General features: G+C 42.8%; 1 protein-coding gene across 1 annotated transcript; it reads left to right on the top strand.

Moving 5' to 3' along the window:
• Positions 1–5,938: 5,938 nt before the first annotated feature.
• On the top strand, positions 5,939–14,060 carry Gsto1 (glutathione S-transferase omega 1). Its single transcript, XM_004659369.2, has 6 exons — positions 5,939–6,078; positions 6,179–6,287; positions 9,750–9,972; positions 10,531–10,629; positions 12,770–12,876; positions 13,529–14,060. The coding sequence occupies exons 1-6, from the start codon at positions 6,045–6,047 to the stop codon at positions 13,680–13,682; spliced, it is 726 nt and encodes a 241-aa protein (XP_004659426.1). The 5' UTR covers positions 5,939–6,044; the 3' UTR covers positions 13,683–14,060.
• Positions 14,061–18,009: the final 3,949 nt, after the last annotated feature.

Genomic DNA, 18,009 nt, shown 5'->3' with positions numbered 1-18,009 from the left:
TTAATTTTTTTCCAGAATAGAATATAGTAAAAACTTTAATTACATAGGAAGTGTTCAAATGACAACAGTCTCTATCTTGTTTTGTCCCATACCATCCTTTGTTATATCAATGTCATTGTCCAGAAGGTTAAAGAGAACCTGTGAAGCATCCACCCCATGCTGCCTACCTCTACCTGGCCTTTTCTGTTCCCTTTCTTCCTCTGAGGGGTTAGTGCTGCCCTGAAGTCTGTGGTTTCTTTTTCTTGCTTTTTAAGTCTACCACATTATTTGTTGTTGTTGTTTGTTTTTGTTTCTTTGTTATTTATTGTTTATTTATTTGAGAGTGAGAAAGAGGGAGAGAGATAGAGAGAGAGAGAGAGAAAGAGAGAATGGGCACTCCAGGGCCTCTAGCCACTGCAAACGAACTCCAGATGCATGCACTCCCTTGTGCATCTGGCTTACGTGGGTCCTGGAGAATCGAACCCTGATCCTTTGGTTTTGCAGGCAAACGCCTTAACCGCTAAGCCATCTCTCCAGCCCTGTTTTTGTTTCTTGAAACAGGGTCTCACCAGAGCTGGCTCTGGAACTCATTATGTAGAGCAGGCTGGTCTTAAACTTATGACAATCCTCCTGCTTCTGCTTCCTGAGTGCTGAAAGGTACCACTATGCCTAGCCATCAATTTTACCACATATGTGTGTGCCATAAGCAATATACTGTTTCATTTCTCATGTTTTTAAAATGAATGTATGCAGTCATATCATATATCTTATTGTGTTTTGCTTTCATGAATCAATCATGTTTCTGACATTCATTTAAACTAATAACTAGGTCTGGATTATTAATTTTCATCACATGTACCATAATTAATCCATCCTATTCTCACTGAAGATTTAGAATTTCCCCCTTTTTACTCGAACTCTTTTCTTGTGGGCCAGTCATTCCTGTGTGGTGTGAGGATTGCTATTACTTTTCTCATTGACTTGACTCTGGCTGGATCTTAGTAGCTTTTTCACTCAATCATTTACCCAGGGTTTTTCCATTGAAACTCTTTGATCAAGACTGCTTTTCTTGTTACACATGGTCTTGGAATGCTGATTTTAAAAAATTCTTTCATGTAAACAGAATCCTCAGCCAAAGGCCTGACTCTGGCAGTACTGACATGTCTGGTCAGACTATGTGCTCCCGAGAACGCAAACAAAAGTGATGGTGAGAAGGCAGGGAAGGATTTTAGTCAAAATGGCCATGTTTGAAAAGGGAAAATAAGCATTTCCACTCAGCTTCAGGGGTGCTGTCATGAGCCTTAGGTGGAAATAGTGGAGGAACTGGAGTAGAGAACAAGAGAGGTGCATGATTAAGAAACCCTGGCAGACAGGGGTCTGGATAATCCGTATCTCTGTTCCGGTTCTGCAGGTGGTCTTGAAGTCCTTATTGCTTGAGGTGTCATCGGGCTCTTATTTGGGGGTGACTTAATCACAGGGTGATCTGTCTGAGAAGCTCTGTTATTCCAGGAATCCAGGGTGACTTCAGGTTTAAGAAAGCACCTACAGATTTTCTGGGGCTATTTCTGGCATCTTGAATAGGACATTGTAAAAGCTGACAGTATGATTCCTGAGTTTATCTTAACTTATAAAAAATTAAACATTTTTTAAAGTAATTGTGAACCAGTTAATGTGATGTTCAAGATCATGGACCAATTCATGTCAGTATAACTTTATTTATTCTGTACTCCATGTGTCTTTGTTGGAGAAAAAGTGATTCTCACTAAAAAAGGAAAAGAACATAAGAAAGACAGATAGACTAAGAAACTAAGACAATAGAAGAAAGAATCAGAAGGGGTTCACTTCCTTTCTCAGGGAGGACTGGCAAGGAGACTGTTGTAGTTGCCTTCTCATGGCTGGAATGAAACACCCAACCTAAAGCAGCTGATAGAAGGAAAACTATTTATTTCAGCTTCAAGGGGAAGTTCTATGATGGCAAGAAGAAATGACATGAGCAGAAGCTGGACATTTCCTCTCCCACAGCAGGTGGAAACAGCAGCAGGAGAGTGAGTAGAACTATAGCAAAGGGGAGCTGGCTATAACATGCCTAATCCCACCTCCAGCAACACCCCTCCTTCAGCAGGACTCTACCTCACAAAATGCCATCTGCTGGGAACCAAGCATCCAAAACACGTGAGTTTATTGGGGACAGCTAATTCAGACTACTACAGTGAGTGTGTCAAACCTGTGGACTGAGCATCTGGATATTTTATGCATTGGTATATAAAATGTGGAGACAGTAAGTTTATTCATACTGTAATACTTTGAAGCATTTGGTTTTAGATGTAGTTACCATGGGTTTTGGATGGCTACTGATAGTATCAGAGATGATGTTCAGACCCAGTTGGATGTTTAGAATTGCACTGATTGGGACTAGAAAGTCTGCTCAGTGATTAAAGGGACTTTCTTGCAAAGCCTGGTGGCCGAGGTTTGATTACTCAGTACCTATGTAAAGCCAGGTGCATAAAATGGTACGTGCTTCTAGAGTTCGTTTGCAGTGGCAAGAGGCTCTAGAACACCCATTCTTTCTCTCTCTTACTGTTTGCAAATAAATATATTTATTTACTTATTTATTTGGAAGATAGATGGGGAGAGGCAGATAGAGAGAAAGAATGGGTGCGCCAGGGCCTCTGACCACTGTAAATGAACTCCAGATGCATGCACCACCTTGTGCCTCTGGCTTATGTGGGTCCTGGAGAACTGAGCCTAGGTCCTTTGGCTTTGCAGGCAAGTGCCTTAACCACTAAGCAATCTCTCCAGCCACAAATAAGTATTTAAAAAGAATTTTACTAATTATCTACTGTATGTATATATCTATGTATATGAGAAATATATAAACTAGTACTTCAGAGAGTTATTTCAAGAATATTATTATTTGGATGACTAAGTTAAAAATTAAATAAATTTGGGCTGGAGAGATGGATTAGAAGTTAAGGTACTTGCCTGTGAAGCCTTAGGACCCAGGTTTGATTCCCCAAGACCCACATAAGCCAGATGTATGAGGTGGTGCATGTATCTGGAGTTTGTTTGCAGTGGCTAGAGACCCTGGCACACCCATTCTCTCTTCTCTTTCTCTGTCAAATAAATAAATAAATAAATAAATTATTTTAAAAATTAATTAAGTTTAAGGAAAAGCAATAAACTTCAATACTGATTTACTTAGATCAAGTATCCAAGTAATTAACATGGGAATACTGAATTCATGTTTCCTGAAGAAAGATTTGAGAACTCTTTTATGTGTGCACATTTTACTTTCATTTTTATTTCTCTTGCATTTGAGATAATGGGAGTTGTGGGGTTTTATTCATTTCATCAACCTAATAACTAATAAGAATATTAAATGAATCTTATTCTAATTCTTATATGTAAGTAGTGATTATGCTGGTTATTGATGTCCTTGGCAGATTGGCCATAAAACAGATTTCTACTTTGATTTCTGTTTTAATGTGAAATTTTCTCCCATGACAGAGTCATTCAATGAAATGAAACAGCCTTTCCAGAAAATTTAAAGGCAACATTTTAAAGCAAAGTATGTTAATTTTAAGTCACAAAAATATAAATGTCAACAATGAGAGAGAATGCTGTTGTGTTCTCTGGGGGCTCAACCTGATCACAAGCTGATGACCTTCTCAACTGATCTGTGTGTATGCAGGGGACCCTAGCGGGAAGAGTGAGCTAGGGTGGCAGATCAGACATAGGCAGACTGTGTACTGAACATATCAATTACTGAGATGGATGAAGTGGTGGAGTGAGCCAAAACTGAGAGTTTTGAAAGTTCTGTTTTTAGGAGATGGGGATATAGCTCAGGTAATAGAGTACTTGCCTAACCCAGACGAATCCCTGGATTCACTTCTTAGCACCTCATAAACACAACATGGTACATGTCTGTATTCTCAGCACTTGGGAAAGTGAAAGCAAGGGGATCAGAAATTCTAGGTTATCTTTGGCTACCCAGTGAATTGGAGGATCGTCTGAATTACAAGAAAACTTGTCTTAGAACAAAAGGAAAGAGCCAGGTGTGGTGGTGCACTCTTTTAATCCCAGCAGTCAGGAGGCAGAGGTAGGAGGATTGCCGTGAGTTTGATGTCACTTGAGAGTACGTAGTGAATTCAAGGTCAGCCTGGTCTAGAGCAAGACCCTACCTTGAAAAACCAAAATAATAATAATAATAATAATAATAATCATGGGAAAGAAGTAGTATCTTAATGTGAAAATTTTAGTTTGCCTAAGGAAATGCTGGCCAGGCTTAAATGTACAAGGTTATTTGTAAGAACTCATTGATGTGATGAAAGTCTCTAAAAAGTTTATTTCCTTAAAAAGAGTTAAGAAAGGCCCATATTTCAGAAAAAATTATTTCATATAATATCCAATATAGTAAGTTAAATGAGTTATCTAATAATGACCAGAGTCTAACCAGTACTCTGTGGGAAGTACTGGTCTAAGTGCTTTTCTCTTGAAACTAAATTTATTCCTTTCTTCAGCTTCATAAGAGAGGCAGCATGTTTTGGCCATTGCACCTCACTGGATGAGGGCTGGAAACAGGCTAGTGATTTGTCCATTTTCATGTGACTAAGAAGAGTTTGTTTTGGGTTCCTTTGTGTTTCCCCAAACTTCATACATTGATGTACTAATTCCCAACATCTCCAAAGATGACTTTATTTGGAGATAGACCTAGTTGCTGCAGATATAATTAGTTAAGTAAAAATAAGAAGTCATAATGAATTGAGACTGGAGAAATCTGGATGGACATGAACAGGGGGAGGATGCCAATGAAAGATGAGGGCAGACATGGGGTGATGCTTCTGTATTGGAAATAGAAGCATAAGGCTAGAGACATGGACAGCGGTTAAGGTGCCTCCTTGGAAAGCCTAAGGACGTGGGTTCCATTTCCCAGGACCCACATAAAGCCAGATGCACAAGGTGGCACATGCATCTGGCGTCCTTTTGCAGTGGTAGAGGCCCTGGTGTGCCAACTCTCTCTTTCTCCTTTTTTCCTCTAAATAAATAAATAAATAAAATCATTTAAAAAGAAATAGAAACGTAGAGCAAATTGAGTCACTAGTTTTCAATCATGTCTGGCCTTTCATGTGTATCCGCATGCTCTGGCCCACTTTCCTCCTTTCCTGACTAAGTTAAAGAGGAGCTGCTTTAACAACCAACCTGCAGGCCACCCTCTGGTCATCTCCCCCAATCAATCTACATTCACTCAGCCCACTTGCTTAACTGAGCTTGTGCCCTTGCTGGACTCGCAAGCACAAATGTGTGATAGATCTTTGTAGGCAGCACGGCCGTTCTGAGGTTAACAATATCCAGTTGAGTTTCCCCGGAGGTTAATAAATGTGCCCCGTGGGTGACAGTAGGGCCAATGGCTCTTTTCAGTTGTCACAGTAAGCCAGAACTGAAAGAAAAAGCCTGTCCATGGTGACTGGACGACCTCCCAAGCCCTGGAGGAGAGCAGAAACCTGTGGAGAGAACCTACCTTCTGGAATGATGAGAAAACCAGGGCCACAGGACCTCAGTTCTGGGAAATCTTGGGGTGGAGGTACGACAAACACAAAGGTCCCTGGCCCCTAGTCTGGAGGTCTCCCAAGGCGAGCCTCGGTGGCCAGGGCGAGTGGAGCGGGAGGTCAAGGTCAAAGTCAAGGTCAGGGTCATGCACGGACCACCGCCAGCCTCAGCAGGGGTGGGGTGGTTCTGAGCACCGTATGCACGTCGTGGAGACACCGCGTGTGGAGGTTGGTGGGGGGGGGGGGGTTAAGGACTATGTCGTGACACCGGGTGGGCGCCGCGTGCGCGGGGGCGCGGGGCGCAGGGTGCGCACGCAGGAGGCTCGCTGCGCGTGGGCGCGTGCGCTCGGCGCGGGAGTGCGGTCCCGGGACAGGCGGAGCCGGCGGCAGTCGGGGCGGGGCGACGGGACACTTCGGGGCGGGGTTGGAAGGGAGGTACCCGGGAAGGAGAGAGCTGCTTCCCGACTCGCCCGCAGGCGGTAGCCGGAGCTCGTGGCGCCCGGTGTGCTCTGCGCAGCGATGTCTGGAGATGCGGCCCGGAGCCTGGGGAAGGGTGAGGCGGGCCGCCCGGGGAGGACGATCCCGGGACCTGGGGGTGCTGGGGATCCCCGCTGTAACCGCCTCCGCTTCTCCCCCCTTCCCTCCTCCCGCAGGAAGCGAGCCCCCGGGGCCGGTCCCCCAGGGCAAGATCCGCGTCTACAGCATGAGGTTCTGCCCGTTTGCTCAGAGGACGCGGCTGGTCCTGAAGGCCAAGGGAATCGGGTGAGGTTGGACGCCGGGGCGAGGGGCTCCCCAGCCTGCCCGGAGGCGCGCGTCCGGCCGGGGAGTCGTCGCCTGCACCCTCGGGGCGCTGCTGTGGCCCCTTGCGGGAGACGCTGCGAGGTTCAGACCCTCGTGTCAAGGGCCGAGATGCCACGGACTCCAGCCGTGCAGGATTGCGCATTTTATAGAGGAGTGGAAAAGCTGCAGTTAAGTTAGTGGTTTCGCCCCAGGTCAGCCTTGGGCGCGGGCGCCTGGTGCTCCAGGGGGCGGCAGCTCCTCGCTCCGGTTCTGGGGCTCCTGCCCGGTGTCCCCCGCGTTCTCAGGCTGTTACTTTGAGTTTACGGGCACTTCCCTGAGTCAGCACTTACCCCGTATAAAGATCAGACCTCGGCCTTTCAGGACTCTTGTAGACTGGCTGCTCTGTCTACAGTCAGTCTTTCCTGGCAAATCCTCATTACTGAAAACGGTAGTTATTGACCTGTTGGTTATCCACAATGGGCAAGTCACTTGGCCTTTCTCCGATGTCCAGTAACCGTTAAAACCATTTTCTTCTAGTGACCTGGAGAATCTTTGGAACAAATATTTATTAGATATCCTGGGAAGGCTCCGTGAAAGTTTAAATCCTAGTCCCGCCCTTATTAAAGTATTTATCTATGCGCTTAAAGTTTGGAAACTAATTTTAGTCTCCTAAGGGCATAATTAGTTAAGCAATTCTTTTCCCTAAGCGAAATGGAAGATATATTGTACAGAAGAAAATGTTTTGGGATTAGCTGTCTCTTCACTAAGATTTGAATCTCATTCGGATATGATTTTGATCACATAATACCCACTTTTTGAAAGATTTATCTAAAACACTAATTTGCTTCATTTGTTAAAACTTAGTTTCGTAACAAAATTCAAACTGATTTTTTTAGACAAGGTATTAATGTCCTCATGTAATGAGAAAGTTCAGGAGTAGGATATGGCTGGATTCAGGGACCCAAGTTTCTGGGTAATGTGTCTCCTCTTGGAGAACTGTGTGCTGAAACAGCTCTCACTGGGAACTTTCTTTGCATGTGTTCTGCTGTGTATGTCTGCGTGTGTGCATATTCATATGTGCGTACCACGGAGGTCTAAGTTAGGTGTCTTCCTCAATCACTCTCCACTTTTTTTTTTCGAGGTAGAGTTTCACTCTAGTTCAGAATGACCTGGAATTCACTATGTAATCTCAGGGTGGCTTCGAACTCATGATGATCCTCCTACCTCTGCCTCCTGAGTGCTGGTATTAAAGGCGTGTGTCACCACGCCCGATTTCCACTTTATTTTTTGAGACAGGATCTCTTACTGAACCTGGAACTCACCTATTCAGCTAGACTACCTAGCCAGCACGACCCAGGGATTCTCTCCTCTCTCCCTCCCCAAAGCTGGGATTACAGGTGCTTGCCACCGTGCCCAGCTTTAATGCGGGTGCTGTAGATCCAAACTCAGGTCCTCATGCGTGTGTGACCAGCATTTTACCCACTGAGCCATCTCCCAAGCACCTTTAGGACAATTTTCTAAAGGAAAATTGAAATTATATTACCATAATAGTGGATAAGGAGACTCTATTGTGGGAAGTAATGCCTTTTAGGTAGTGCGTAGAACAGAGGGTTACTATGTTCCTGGACCAGGTTCAACTTTGAACTCCAGGATTCTTTTATTGGTGAAGCACTAGAGACTTGGCACGTGATGTAAGCTAAGTACAATGTTCTCCAAAAGGAGCATTTTCTAACTTGCCAGGGCAGATGTCTTGACTGTTTGCTCAAAATGCCAAGCTACTAAGATGCAGGTGTTTTGAAACTTCATCATCAAAGTCCAGAATTTATCATTGGTTTTCATAAGTGTTCAGAGATGTTTGTTCTTTGGCAGGGGCTCTTATTTTTCTTGCAATAGCTGGGCTGTCCAGGATTTTGTCAGCACATGGACCTTTTAAAACACACACACACACACACACACACACACACACACACGCACACACACACACACAGAGCTAGTGTTCTAACTGGGTTTCCATTTGTTTCTGTGAGAGATTATATATTTAAATCCTGAAACTAAATGCCGTTCTATTGTGGGTGGGAAGGAAAGGTACTGGTATATATTACTTTGGATAGTCCATTCTACTGGGCTCGGGCCCTGCTTTGACAGCTATACAGATCTTGCTTTTACAAGGATGTAGCACTTGCCTTTCTCTTATTTCCCCTGTAATCTCAAGCAAGATACAAGGTGGATATAATTACAGTCTTAATATAGCCTGGTTTTAGCTGTTTTCTTCTTTTGCTTTTGCATGATTTTTTTTTAAATGCCACATTAAAAAAAATCAACATGAGGATCCAGCCTGAAATTTAGTGAGTAGATTATATGTTCCTTTGTTTTCTTTACATTTCCTACATGTGTATTTTGATCATTTTTTCCCACTGCTACTTCCTCTTCTGCTGCTACCATGCCAGCAGAGCCTATTTTTCTTCCCAAGTAGCCCTCCTCCTCCTTGCATTTTTTTTAACTTGGTGAGTTTCATTGGGGCTGCATATATAAGCAAGAGTGAAGGGTTATTCACTAGTCTGGAAAACTTCCAGTTTTAACTATTCCTAATTCTTTTGTAAGGCTCTTACAATTCATGTTAGCATCAGTTGAATGAGTTCATTTTAATCATAAAGAAATGTACGGGTTGATTCTCATATAGTGAATGGGTAGTAGACACAATTCAGTTAGCTGCCTTGTATCTGGATCTCTCAGTTCTGCCTGTTCACTGCTCAGTGCAGATGCTCACTGACTGTAATGAGTGGATAAAGAACGTCTAGTCTAGAAATACTTTTAAGCCTATAAAAAGGAGGAAATTCTGTAACATGTGACAACATGACTGGATTTTGAGGCTGTTATGCTAAGTGAAATAAGTCAGATACACACATACAACCTGATTCCCCTTCAGGAGATACCTGAAATAGTCTAATTTTTAAAACTTTTTTTTTTTTTTTTTTTTTTTACCTTAAAAGACAGAGGAAGAGGCAGATAGAAAGAGTGCCGGGCCTCCAGCTGCTTCAGATGAATCCAGAGGCATGTGCCACCTTGTGTATCTGGCTTACATGGGTCCTGGGTAATTGATCCAGGGTCCTTTGGCTTTGCAGGCAAGCACCTTAACAGCTAAGTCATCTCTACAGTCCTTCAATTTTTTTGTTTGTTTGTTTTTTCAAGGTAGGGTCTCACTGTAGCTCAGGATGACCTGGAATTCACTCTGTAGTTTCAGGGTGGCCTTGAACACATGGTGACCTTCCTACCTCTGCCTCCTGAGTGCTGGGATTAAAGGTGTGCACTACCACACCTGGCTCAAATTTTTAAAATGAAAGCTGGCTCCAAAATTGTACTCTGGTCAACCAAGTACGTGGTAGAATCAGTTAGGATTCAGAAAAATAAAATGGTTTGCTGTCTGCGTACTCTTGTGTCTTTCAGCCATGAAGTCATCAATATCAACCTGAAAAACAAGCCTGAATGGTACTTTCAGAAGAATCCCCATGGCCTGGTGCCAGTTCTGGAGAACAGTCAGGGCCAGTTGATCTGTGAATCTCTCATCACTTGTGAATATCTGGAAGAGGCATATCCTGGGAAGAAGCTTCTACCCGATGACCCATATGAGAAAGCTTGCCAGAAAATGCTGCTTGAGTTGTTTTCTAAGGTGTGTAAGACATTTCAGCTCCTGATTGAAAGCCCTTTCTGTTTTGCTTAAGTGATGTCCTTGGCATTTGGGAGAGGAAAACAAATGAAGAGTATGCGCCCATTAGCTTAACCCGTCCTGTGGATCCCTGGTCTGCGGCCTGTTTGCCTCTTCAGTTATCCTCTTTGTCTCTTCCTGAGTCCACGTGCTGAGCTTTCTCCAGTCTTCCTGTATTTACTCTTCTCTTTCTCAGCTCTTGCTGGAAGAGTCTTTCTGCTTATCTCCTGGGCATCTTTGATGCATATGCTCAGTCATTGCCACCTTCCAGAAGCTTGCGCGGCCTCCTTAGGGCTCTAGCTGTGTGTTCTCAGATATGCTTGCATAATCCCGGGGAGGCTGTTGGTCCTCAGCCTCATAAGCCTGATGTCTTGTCCGTCCACGTGCTGCACTGGGAGTGTGAGCTGCATGGGCGGTGATGACTTTGTTTTTATCACGGTTCATTGATTGCCTGGGGTTGCAGGTAAAGAGGTGAGGCTGTTAGTCTCAAACTGATGAGCTATGAAATTATTCTCTGTCCAGGTGCCATCTTTGATGTCAAGCTTTATTAGGATGCAAAATAAAGAAGATGGCCCTGGCATAAAGGATGAATTGCGGAAAGAATTCAGCAAGCTGGAGGAGGTAATCATGTCTTCCAGCTTTTGTCGTAGTAAACGCTGTCCTCTTCCTACCTTCCTTTTCTTTCCACTTCCCAAGTTATCTTTTGGCAACTAGAAATGCTATCAAATAAAAAGTTTACAACTGGGCAGGAGAGATGGCTCAGCATTTAAGGCACTTGCCAGCAAAGCCTAAGGATCCAGGTTCAATTCCCCAGTACCCATATAAAGCCAGGCACAAGCGTCTAGAATTTGTTTGCAGCAGCTAAAGGCCCTAGCGTGCATATTCTCCCTTTCCTCTCTCTCTGCCTCTTTCTTTCACTCTCTCTTAATTAAAAAAAAAAAAAGATAACAAGGGTCAGGTGTGGTAGCACACACCTTTAATCCCAGCACTTGGGAGGCAGATATAGGAGGATTGCTCTGAATTTGAGGCCAACCTGAGACTACATAGTGAATTCCAGGTCAGCCTGAGCTAGAACAAGACCCTACATTGGAAAACCAAAAAAAAAAAAAAAAAAAAAAAGTTATAAAAAGATAATAGGGAGCAAGTCTCCTAATATCTTCCAAACTACTTACAACTGATTTCTGTAAGCCGATGTGCTCATGGTATAAGCCAAAATAACTCAAAGCATTGTCATGGGCATGTTCTTACTGGTATTTGTTTGAGACAGGGTTTATATAACATATCCTGGTCTGTTACTAGTCCTAATCTTACAATCCTCCTGCTTCAATTCAGCCTCCTGAGTGCTAGGACTGTAGACATGCACCATCATGCCTGGCTTATGGGCTTGTTTTAAAAGTATATATTACATTGACATTAGCAATGAAAAGGGGGTTTGGGAAGAGGGCTTATTCAGTAAGGGGCTTGCTGTACACGCACGAGGACCTTAGTTGGGAAACCCACTACCCTCGTGAAAGTTGGGTGTGTGTGGTGGCATGGGCCTATAATCCCAGTGCTAGCGAGGCAGGGAGTGCTCGGGAGGATCCTGGAGTTGCTGACTGACTAGCCAAGCTAAATCTGCGAGCTCCTGGTTTACTGAGACAACCTCAAAAAACAAACAAAAGGAAAACAAAAGAATTTAACCTCGCTGTAACTGGACCATAGATGTCACTTGGATTCCTTCCCCATATCTTACATAGTAAACATCTTCCACTGTAAAGTCTGTCATGAATCCTACAGACATCTGGCTGTGTCTTTCCTTTTGAGGAGAGATGTCACTTGGGGCTTAAGATACAACTTTCAAACTAGGCGTGATGGTGCACACCTTTAATTTTACCACTCGGGAGCCTGGAGGAGGAGGAGGAGGAGGATGGTGAGTTTGAAGGCAACCTGGGCAACAGCGTGTGAGTTCCATGTCAGCCTTTGCTAGACTGAGACCCTGACTCAAAAACAAAACATAACAAAACAAAATACCTTTTCCCTTGGCCTTGACACACTTCATTCACACTCAGCCAGAAGTACTTCTCTCTGAAGCCTTTTTAAGTTCTTTTTCTCTTACTAATTTGCTCATTTTTAAAAGAAATTATGAGTGTTCAATTTTGGCATCTTTTTCACCTACTGAAATATATATAGAACCTTTATTCTGAAGTATCTGATTTTGTCCACTTGGACATCTTTTGTGAGGTGCAAGCCTTGCTTATCTTTCTGGTGAATTGGTTGCCAATTCTTTTACTGATTCCGAGGAGGGTTTTTTTTTTTTTTTAAATCTATATTGTTAATATCAGACCTTTGTATTACAGAGTTCTTGTACTCTGTAGCTAATTGTTTCATTTTACACCCAGACAACAGACTCTAAAACTGTTTTAAGTTTTGTTAATCAGACAGAAGCCCAACCTGTGTCAGGATCAAAGCTGCTGTCCTTAATTTACCTTCTTGGTTTCTGATTTCTAAAAATATTTTAATTTTTTTATTTATTTGAGAGAAGGAAGCAGACAAGAGAAGGGGGTGGGGGAGAGAATGGATGCACCAGGGCTTTCTGCCACTGAAATCACTCCAAATGAATGTATCCTTTTGTGCATCTGGCTTTATATGGGAACTGGGGAACCGAACCCAGGCCATCAGGCTTTGCAAGATAATGTCTTTAACCTCTGAGCCCTCTTACCAGCCCTGTTTCTAATGGTTTTTGTCAGGGGCACATGTAAATACTTTTATGTTGTATGTTCAGGCTCTGAAGAAAAAGAAGACGACTTTCTTTGGTGGGAATTCTCTTTCTATGATTGATTACCTCATGTGGCCCTGGTTTGAACGGCTGGACTCACTGGAGCTCAATGAGTAAGACATTTCAATAGTTTGCACATACTTGGGGGTGAGCGTTGTTATATATTGAACTTTTCCTGAACCTAAATTGTTTAATACAACTTGCATGAAGGAGGACAAGCAGACAATAGCATCCTGGGTTATTTAGTATTGCTCTGCTGGCTTAGAAAACTTGTAAGGATGTGCATTTCTGTAAGGATACTGTTGCGTGGTTGCATGATGAGGGTTGCCTCCCATTCCTTACAAAGTGTGCACATTATTTTCTAAACTCCCATGGTTTGAGTTTGGCAGCAGCCACAATTGGCTTGCTTCCCACTTAGAAATTACAGCTATTTAGGAATCCTAGTATCACATCTGGTGACAGAAAATTAATATTTAACATTCTTAGCTGTCTTTCAAGTTTTCTTTCAATCTCAGCTTGGACAAATTCCCATACTGACAAGTAAGCAAGTCACTTCACTCACATCTCAGATTCCTCATCCTAAAATTAAAGGCCTCTATAATATAACACAAATCTAAATCTTTCTAGTCTAGTATGTATGATCTAATACATTTTACAGGAGTTTTTTAAAGACTGTTGTTTTTAAAGGTTTGGGGAAAACTCTAGGGATGGTATCTAAGAGACTTTAGGATGCTGACCCACATCTCTCCTCTCTTCCCCACACAGGTGTGTGGCCCACACTCCAAACCTTAAGCTCTGGATGGCGGCCATGCGGGAAGATCCCACAGTATCATCCCTCATCACTGATGCTAAGACATTCCAAGGTTTCTTTAGGCTCTACATGCAGAACAGCCCTGAAGCCTGTGACTATGGGCTCTGAAAGGGACAAGAGTCTGTAGTGAATGTCTGATGTTTTCCTTCATGGTTATCAATAACATGTTATTGTTTTACTAAGTACTCTCACTGGCTCTTCTCTTTGACTTAACATTATGACCAAATCTGAAAAGTTCCTATAACAATATGAAGACATTTTATATTTCTGCACACTCAATTAATTCTGACAGTTCTACCAGACTCCTTGCTGAAAACCCCCAAAATAGCATCTTTATTTAGCTCTAGACTTTATTATAGAAGTCTCAACTCATGGAAAATTTTCAACAGGATACCTTGTTATTTTAAGAAGTTCTTTACTTCTGCTTTCTGAACTGGGAAATTTGAATTTCTCATTCTTTCTATATCAATAAACTGTTACTTCTTCCCTTTGTTTTCTTTTTTTTTTTAATTTATGGTATGGCAGCTGTTTGCAGTTAGCTCCTTGTTGCTGGCAAGAACAAACAACAACAAAAATAACCCGATTTTACTATTGCAGTCAGCTTCACATTGCTATCAGAAAAAACTCAACTGAGATCAGCTGGTAGGAGGGAAAGGATTTATTTTGGCTTACAGACTCGTGGGGAAGCTCTGTGATGGCAGTGGAAAACAATGGCATGAACAGAGGTGGAGATATCACCTCCTGGCCAACATCAGGGGGACAACAGCAGCAGGAGAGTATGCCAAACACTGGCAAGGGGAAGCTGGCTATAACCCCTGTAAGCCTTCCCCCAGGAGGCTCCGGTTCCAAATTGCCACCAGCTTGGGACCTAGCATTCAGAACATGTAAGTTTATGGGGGACACCTGAATCAAGGCACTATAACACGTGACCAAAAGCAGGTTAAGGGAGAAAAGGGTTTATTTCAGGATTATCATTTCAAGAAGTTTGACCATGGTGAAGGAAGCTGGCTCATTTTATCATACATCCTCCACAACAGCAGAACAGCAAGCATGAGCTGGTTCTGAACGTATAGGGCTGAACTCAATTCTAAGGCCCACCCCTGACGACAACCTTCCTCTAGCAGAGTGCCACCTACCAAAAACTCTGCCTGCTGAAGACTAAGTAAGAAGCTTACTTTAAAAAAAAAATGAGGCTATGGGGACATTTACATCCAAACCACTACATTCTGCCCTTGGACTTAGACTCATGGCCTACTCAATGCCAAATGCACTCAGTCCAACTTTGAAATTCTCCCATGTCCAAAACTCCAAAGTCTTGTGAGATTCAAGAGTTTTTTAACTATGAACCTGGTAAAAACAAACAAGTTACTTACTTCTAATACACAATGACATTCCCATTACAAGAAAGCATAACAAGACACTGGATCAATGCAGGATGAATAACCAGCTAGCATCAAACACTTGGGAGTTTCATTTTGAATCTGGGATCTGTGATGAAATCCTTTGGCTGTAGAAGACTTTGGCAGTTCTGGCGTCTTTAATCCCAGCAATCTCTGGGAAGAGCCACCTCAGCCAAAGTTAGCAGCTTTTTGGTGCCCTTCCCAAAGACTTGGTATCTCTATAAACTCTGGGGTTTCCATTACAAATCTTCGTTCATCTTCACAGTCCATACAATGGCCTTACTAGGCCTCCATATGGGGCTTTCAACCCTGCTTCTCATTGCTCCATTGTGTGTACTTCATGGCCCTCTTTCCTGCATTTCTCATGCTTCTAAAGCCAATACCAGGTGAGCAGCATAGCCAAATCCAGAGGGACTAAAGCTTGACCTTAGGGAACAGGATCCTCCTTCATGGCTCTTCCTTCTGGCCCTTTCCATTCAAAAGACTTTGCATCTGGACTGGAGCCATTGCTCAGTGGTTAAAGACGCTTGCAAAACCTGATAGCCTGGGCTTAATTCCCCAGAATCCATGTAGAGCTAGTTGCACAAAGTGGTGCATGAATCTAGAATTCTTTTGCAGTGGCTAGAGGCCCTGGCTTGCCCATGCCAATTCTCTCTCAGCTTACAAAAAAAAAAGTATTCTTACTAGTTTTGAGCTTTTTATGGTTTGGATTTCACCCTCAGGACATTGTGTGTGTGTGTGTCCCAATGCAAACATTAGGCCTACCTTTAATGATGATTATCTCCTTAAACAATTGCAGCTTAAATAACCTAAAACCAGTGTCAGTGACTGTAACTTCAAACTTGATTGAATTTCTGTGATAAGTTGTACATCTTTCATATCTTTCTGTTCATTCTTTCACCAAGCACAATAGTCCAGCCCATTACTGTTCAATTAACTATGCTCAAAATTCTCAGAATGAGGGCAGAGTGCTTCCAGCTTTTCCACCAGTAACCCAGTTCTAACAAAGTTCTCTCCTTCCCCTTTGAAACTCTGTATGCCAAGCTTTCACAGTCCACAATTCTCTCTCCATTTAACAGACCATCAAGCTCTGCTTACAGTACTGCAAAGGTTCTCCACTCCAAAGTACCAAATCCTTCCATATTCCTCTCAAATACATACCCAAAGACCACAAACCACATGGTCAGATTCATCACAGCAAAGCCCGCCCCCCTTTTTGATAGTTTTCCTGTTACAGTTAGCTTCTTGTTCTTGGACAAAACACCCAACCAAAAGCAGCTCATGGGAGGAAAGGCTTTATTTCTGGCTTAGTTTCAATGGGAAGCTTCATCATGGTGGGTAAGCTGGCTCACTTCATCTTACTTCCACAACAGAAGGTAACAGCAAGTACAAGCTGGCTCTGAACACTAGGGCTGGGATTCATCCCAAAAGGTCATCCTGGTAACTAACGTATTTCCTCCACCTCCCAAAGATTCCACCAGGTCTGGACAAAGGGAGCTGAGTCACAAGCACCCAAGGCTGTAGGAACATTTATATTTAAACCAACACAGCTATAAAGGTTTTAAGATATAAACCAATAGTGTATCTTGTTTAGATACACATGTGTAGTAAAAGCATAAAAACACAGGAATGGTAAAACTTAAAATTTAATAATTTCATCTGGTTTGGGGGTTGAATAGAATGGTATTTTAACTACCTCCCCATTGCTGGACAAAGCACCCAATAAAAAAACAGCCTATTGGAGGAACGGGTTTATTTTGGCTTACATAGTCAAGAGAAAGCTTCATGGTGGCAGAGAAATGTGGCATGAGCAGAGGGTGGACGTCACCTTCTGGCCAACATCAGGTGGACAACAGCAGCAGGAGAGTGTGCCGAATTGACAAGGGGTACCTGGCTATAACAACTATAAGCCCACCCCCACCAACACACCACCTCCAGCAAGGCTCCAAGTCCCAAACTGCCACCAGCTGGGAACCCAGCATTCAGACTTTATGGGGGACAGCTAATTTAAACCATCACAGATCACATTTTTCATGCATCTATTTTTATTTATAATTTCACATATGTATATGAAATATATAATAAAAACATTTGTTTTATATATATTTTATATATATATATACATATATACATGTACACACACACACACATATATATATATATATATATATATATATATATATATGTCATATTCACTCCATTGTCCTCTCTTGTACCCTTCAAAATCATGCCTCTTTCTCGCTAATATTTTTCCTACTTTCTTTTTTTTGGTTTTTTGAGGTAGGGTCTCACTCTAGCCCAGGCCGACCTGGAATTCACTATGGAGTCTCAGGGTGACCTCGAACTCACAGCAATCCTCCTACCTCTGCCTCCCAAGTGCTGGGATTAAAGGCATGTGCCACCACGTCTGGCTTTTTTTTTTTAAACTTGGTTTATTAGTTGCTTCCATGAGCATGGGTCTGGGGTTATTTATCAGGGCACAGACAACTTGCCAGTGGCCACACCACTGAATAACATGATGTTTTCCCCAGTAAACCATCAACTGCCAATCACTGTCTGGGAGGAGTGAGGCCTCCTGTGTCCCTCTCCATCCACAGTGGAATATTAATAAGTGCATCCCTTTGTGGGAAACCACAGCTACTGTATTCATGAGTGTAATGGCCATATCCTATCCAGAAGACAACATTCCACAGCATTCTTCCCCACCCTCTTATATTCTTTCCATCCCTTTCTTCTGAAATCTGTGGGATAATATAGATATCCCATTTAGGAGTGAGTGGTCAATAGTCACTTATTCTCAGCATTTTTACCAGCTATGCCTCTCTGCATGAACTACCAGCACTTTCTCTCTTACTCATCTTATCACCAAAGGCCAAATCCCAATCTCAGAGCTAGGTGTCTGGTGGCCTTCTATTTGGTCCTCTCAGCTTCTCTTCCCTAACTCTTTCAAATCCTTCCAAGTCCCATGTCAGAATACACAGTGGGTCTCTCTCATATATGCAAACACGGTGAAGGTCATCATCCGTAAATTCAGC

This window comes from Jaculus jaculus, chromosome 1, assembly GCF_020740685.1.
Source record: "Jaculus jaculus isolate mJacJac1 chromosome 1, mJacJac1.mat.Y.cur, whole genome shotgun sequence".
NCBI lineage: Eukaryota > Metazoa > Chordata > Mammalia > Rodentia > Dipodidae > Jaculus > Jaculus jaculus.
Note: the sequence above shows the minus strand (reverse complement) of the source record. Positions and strands in the feature narration are given on the sequence as shown.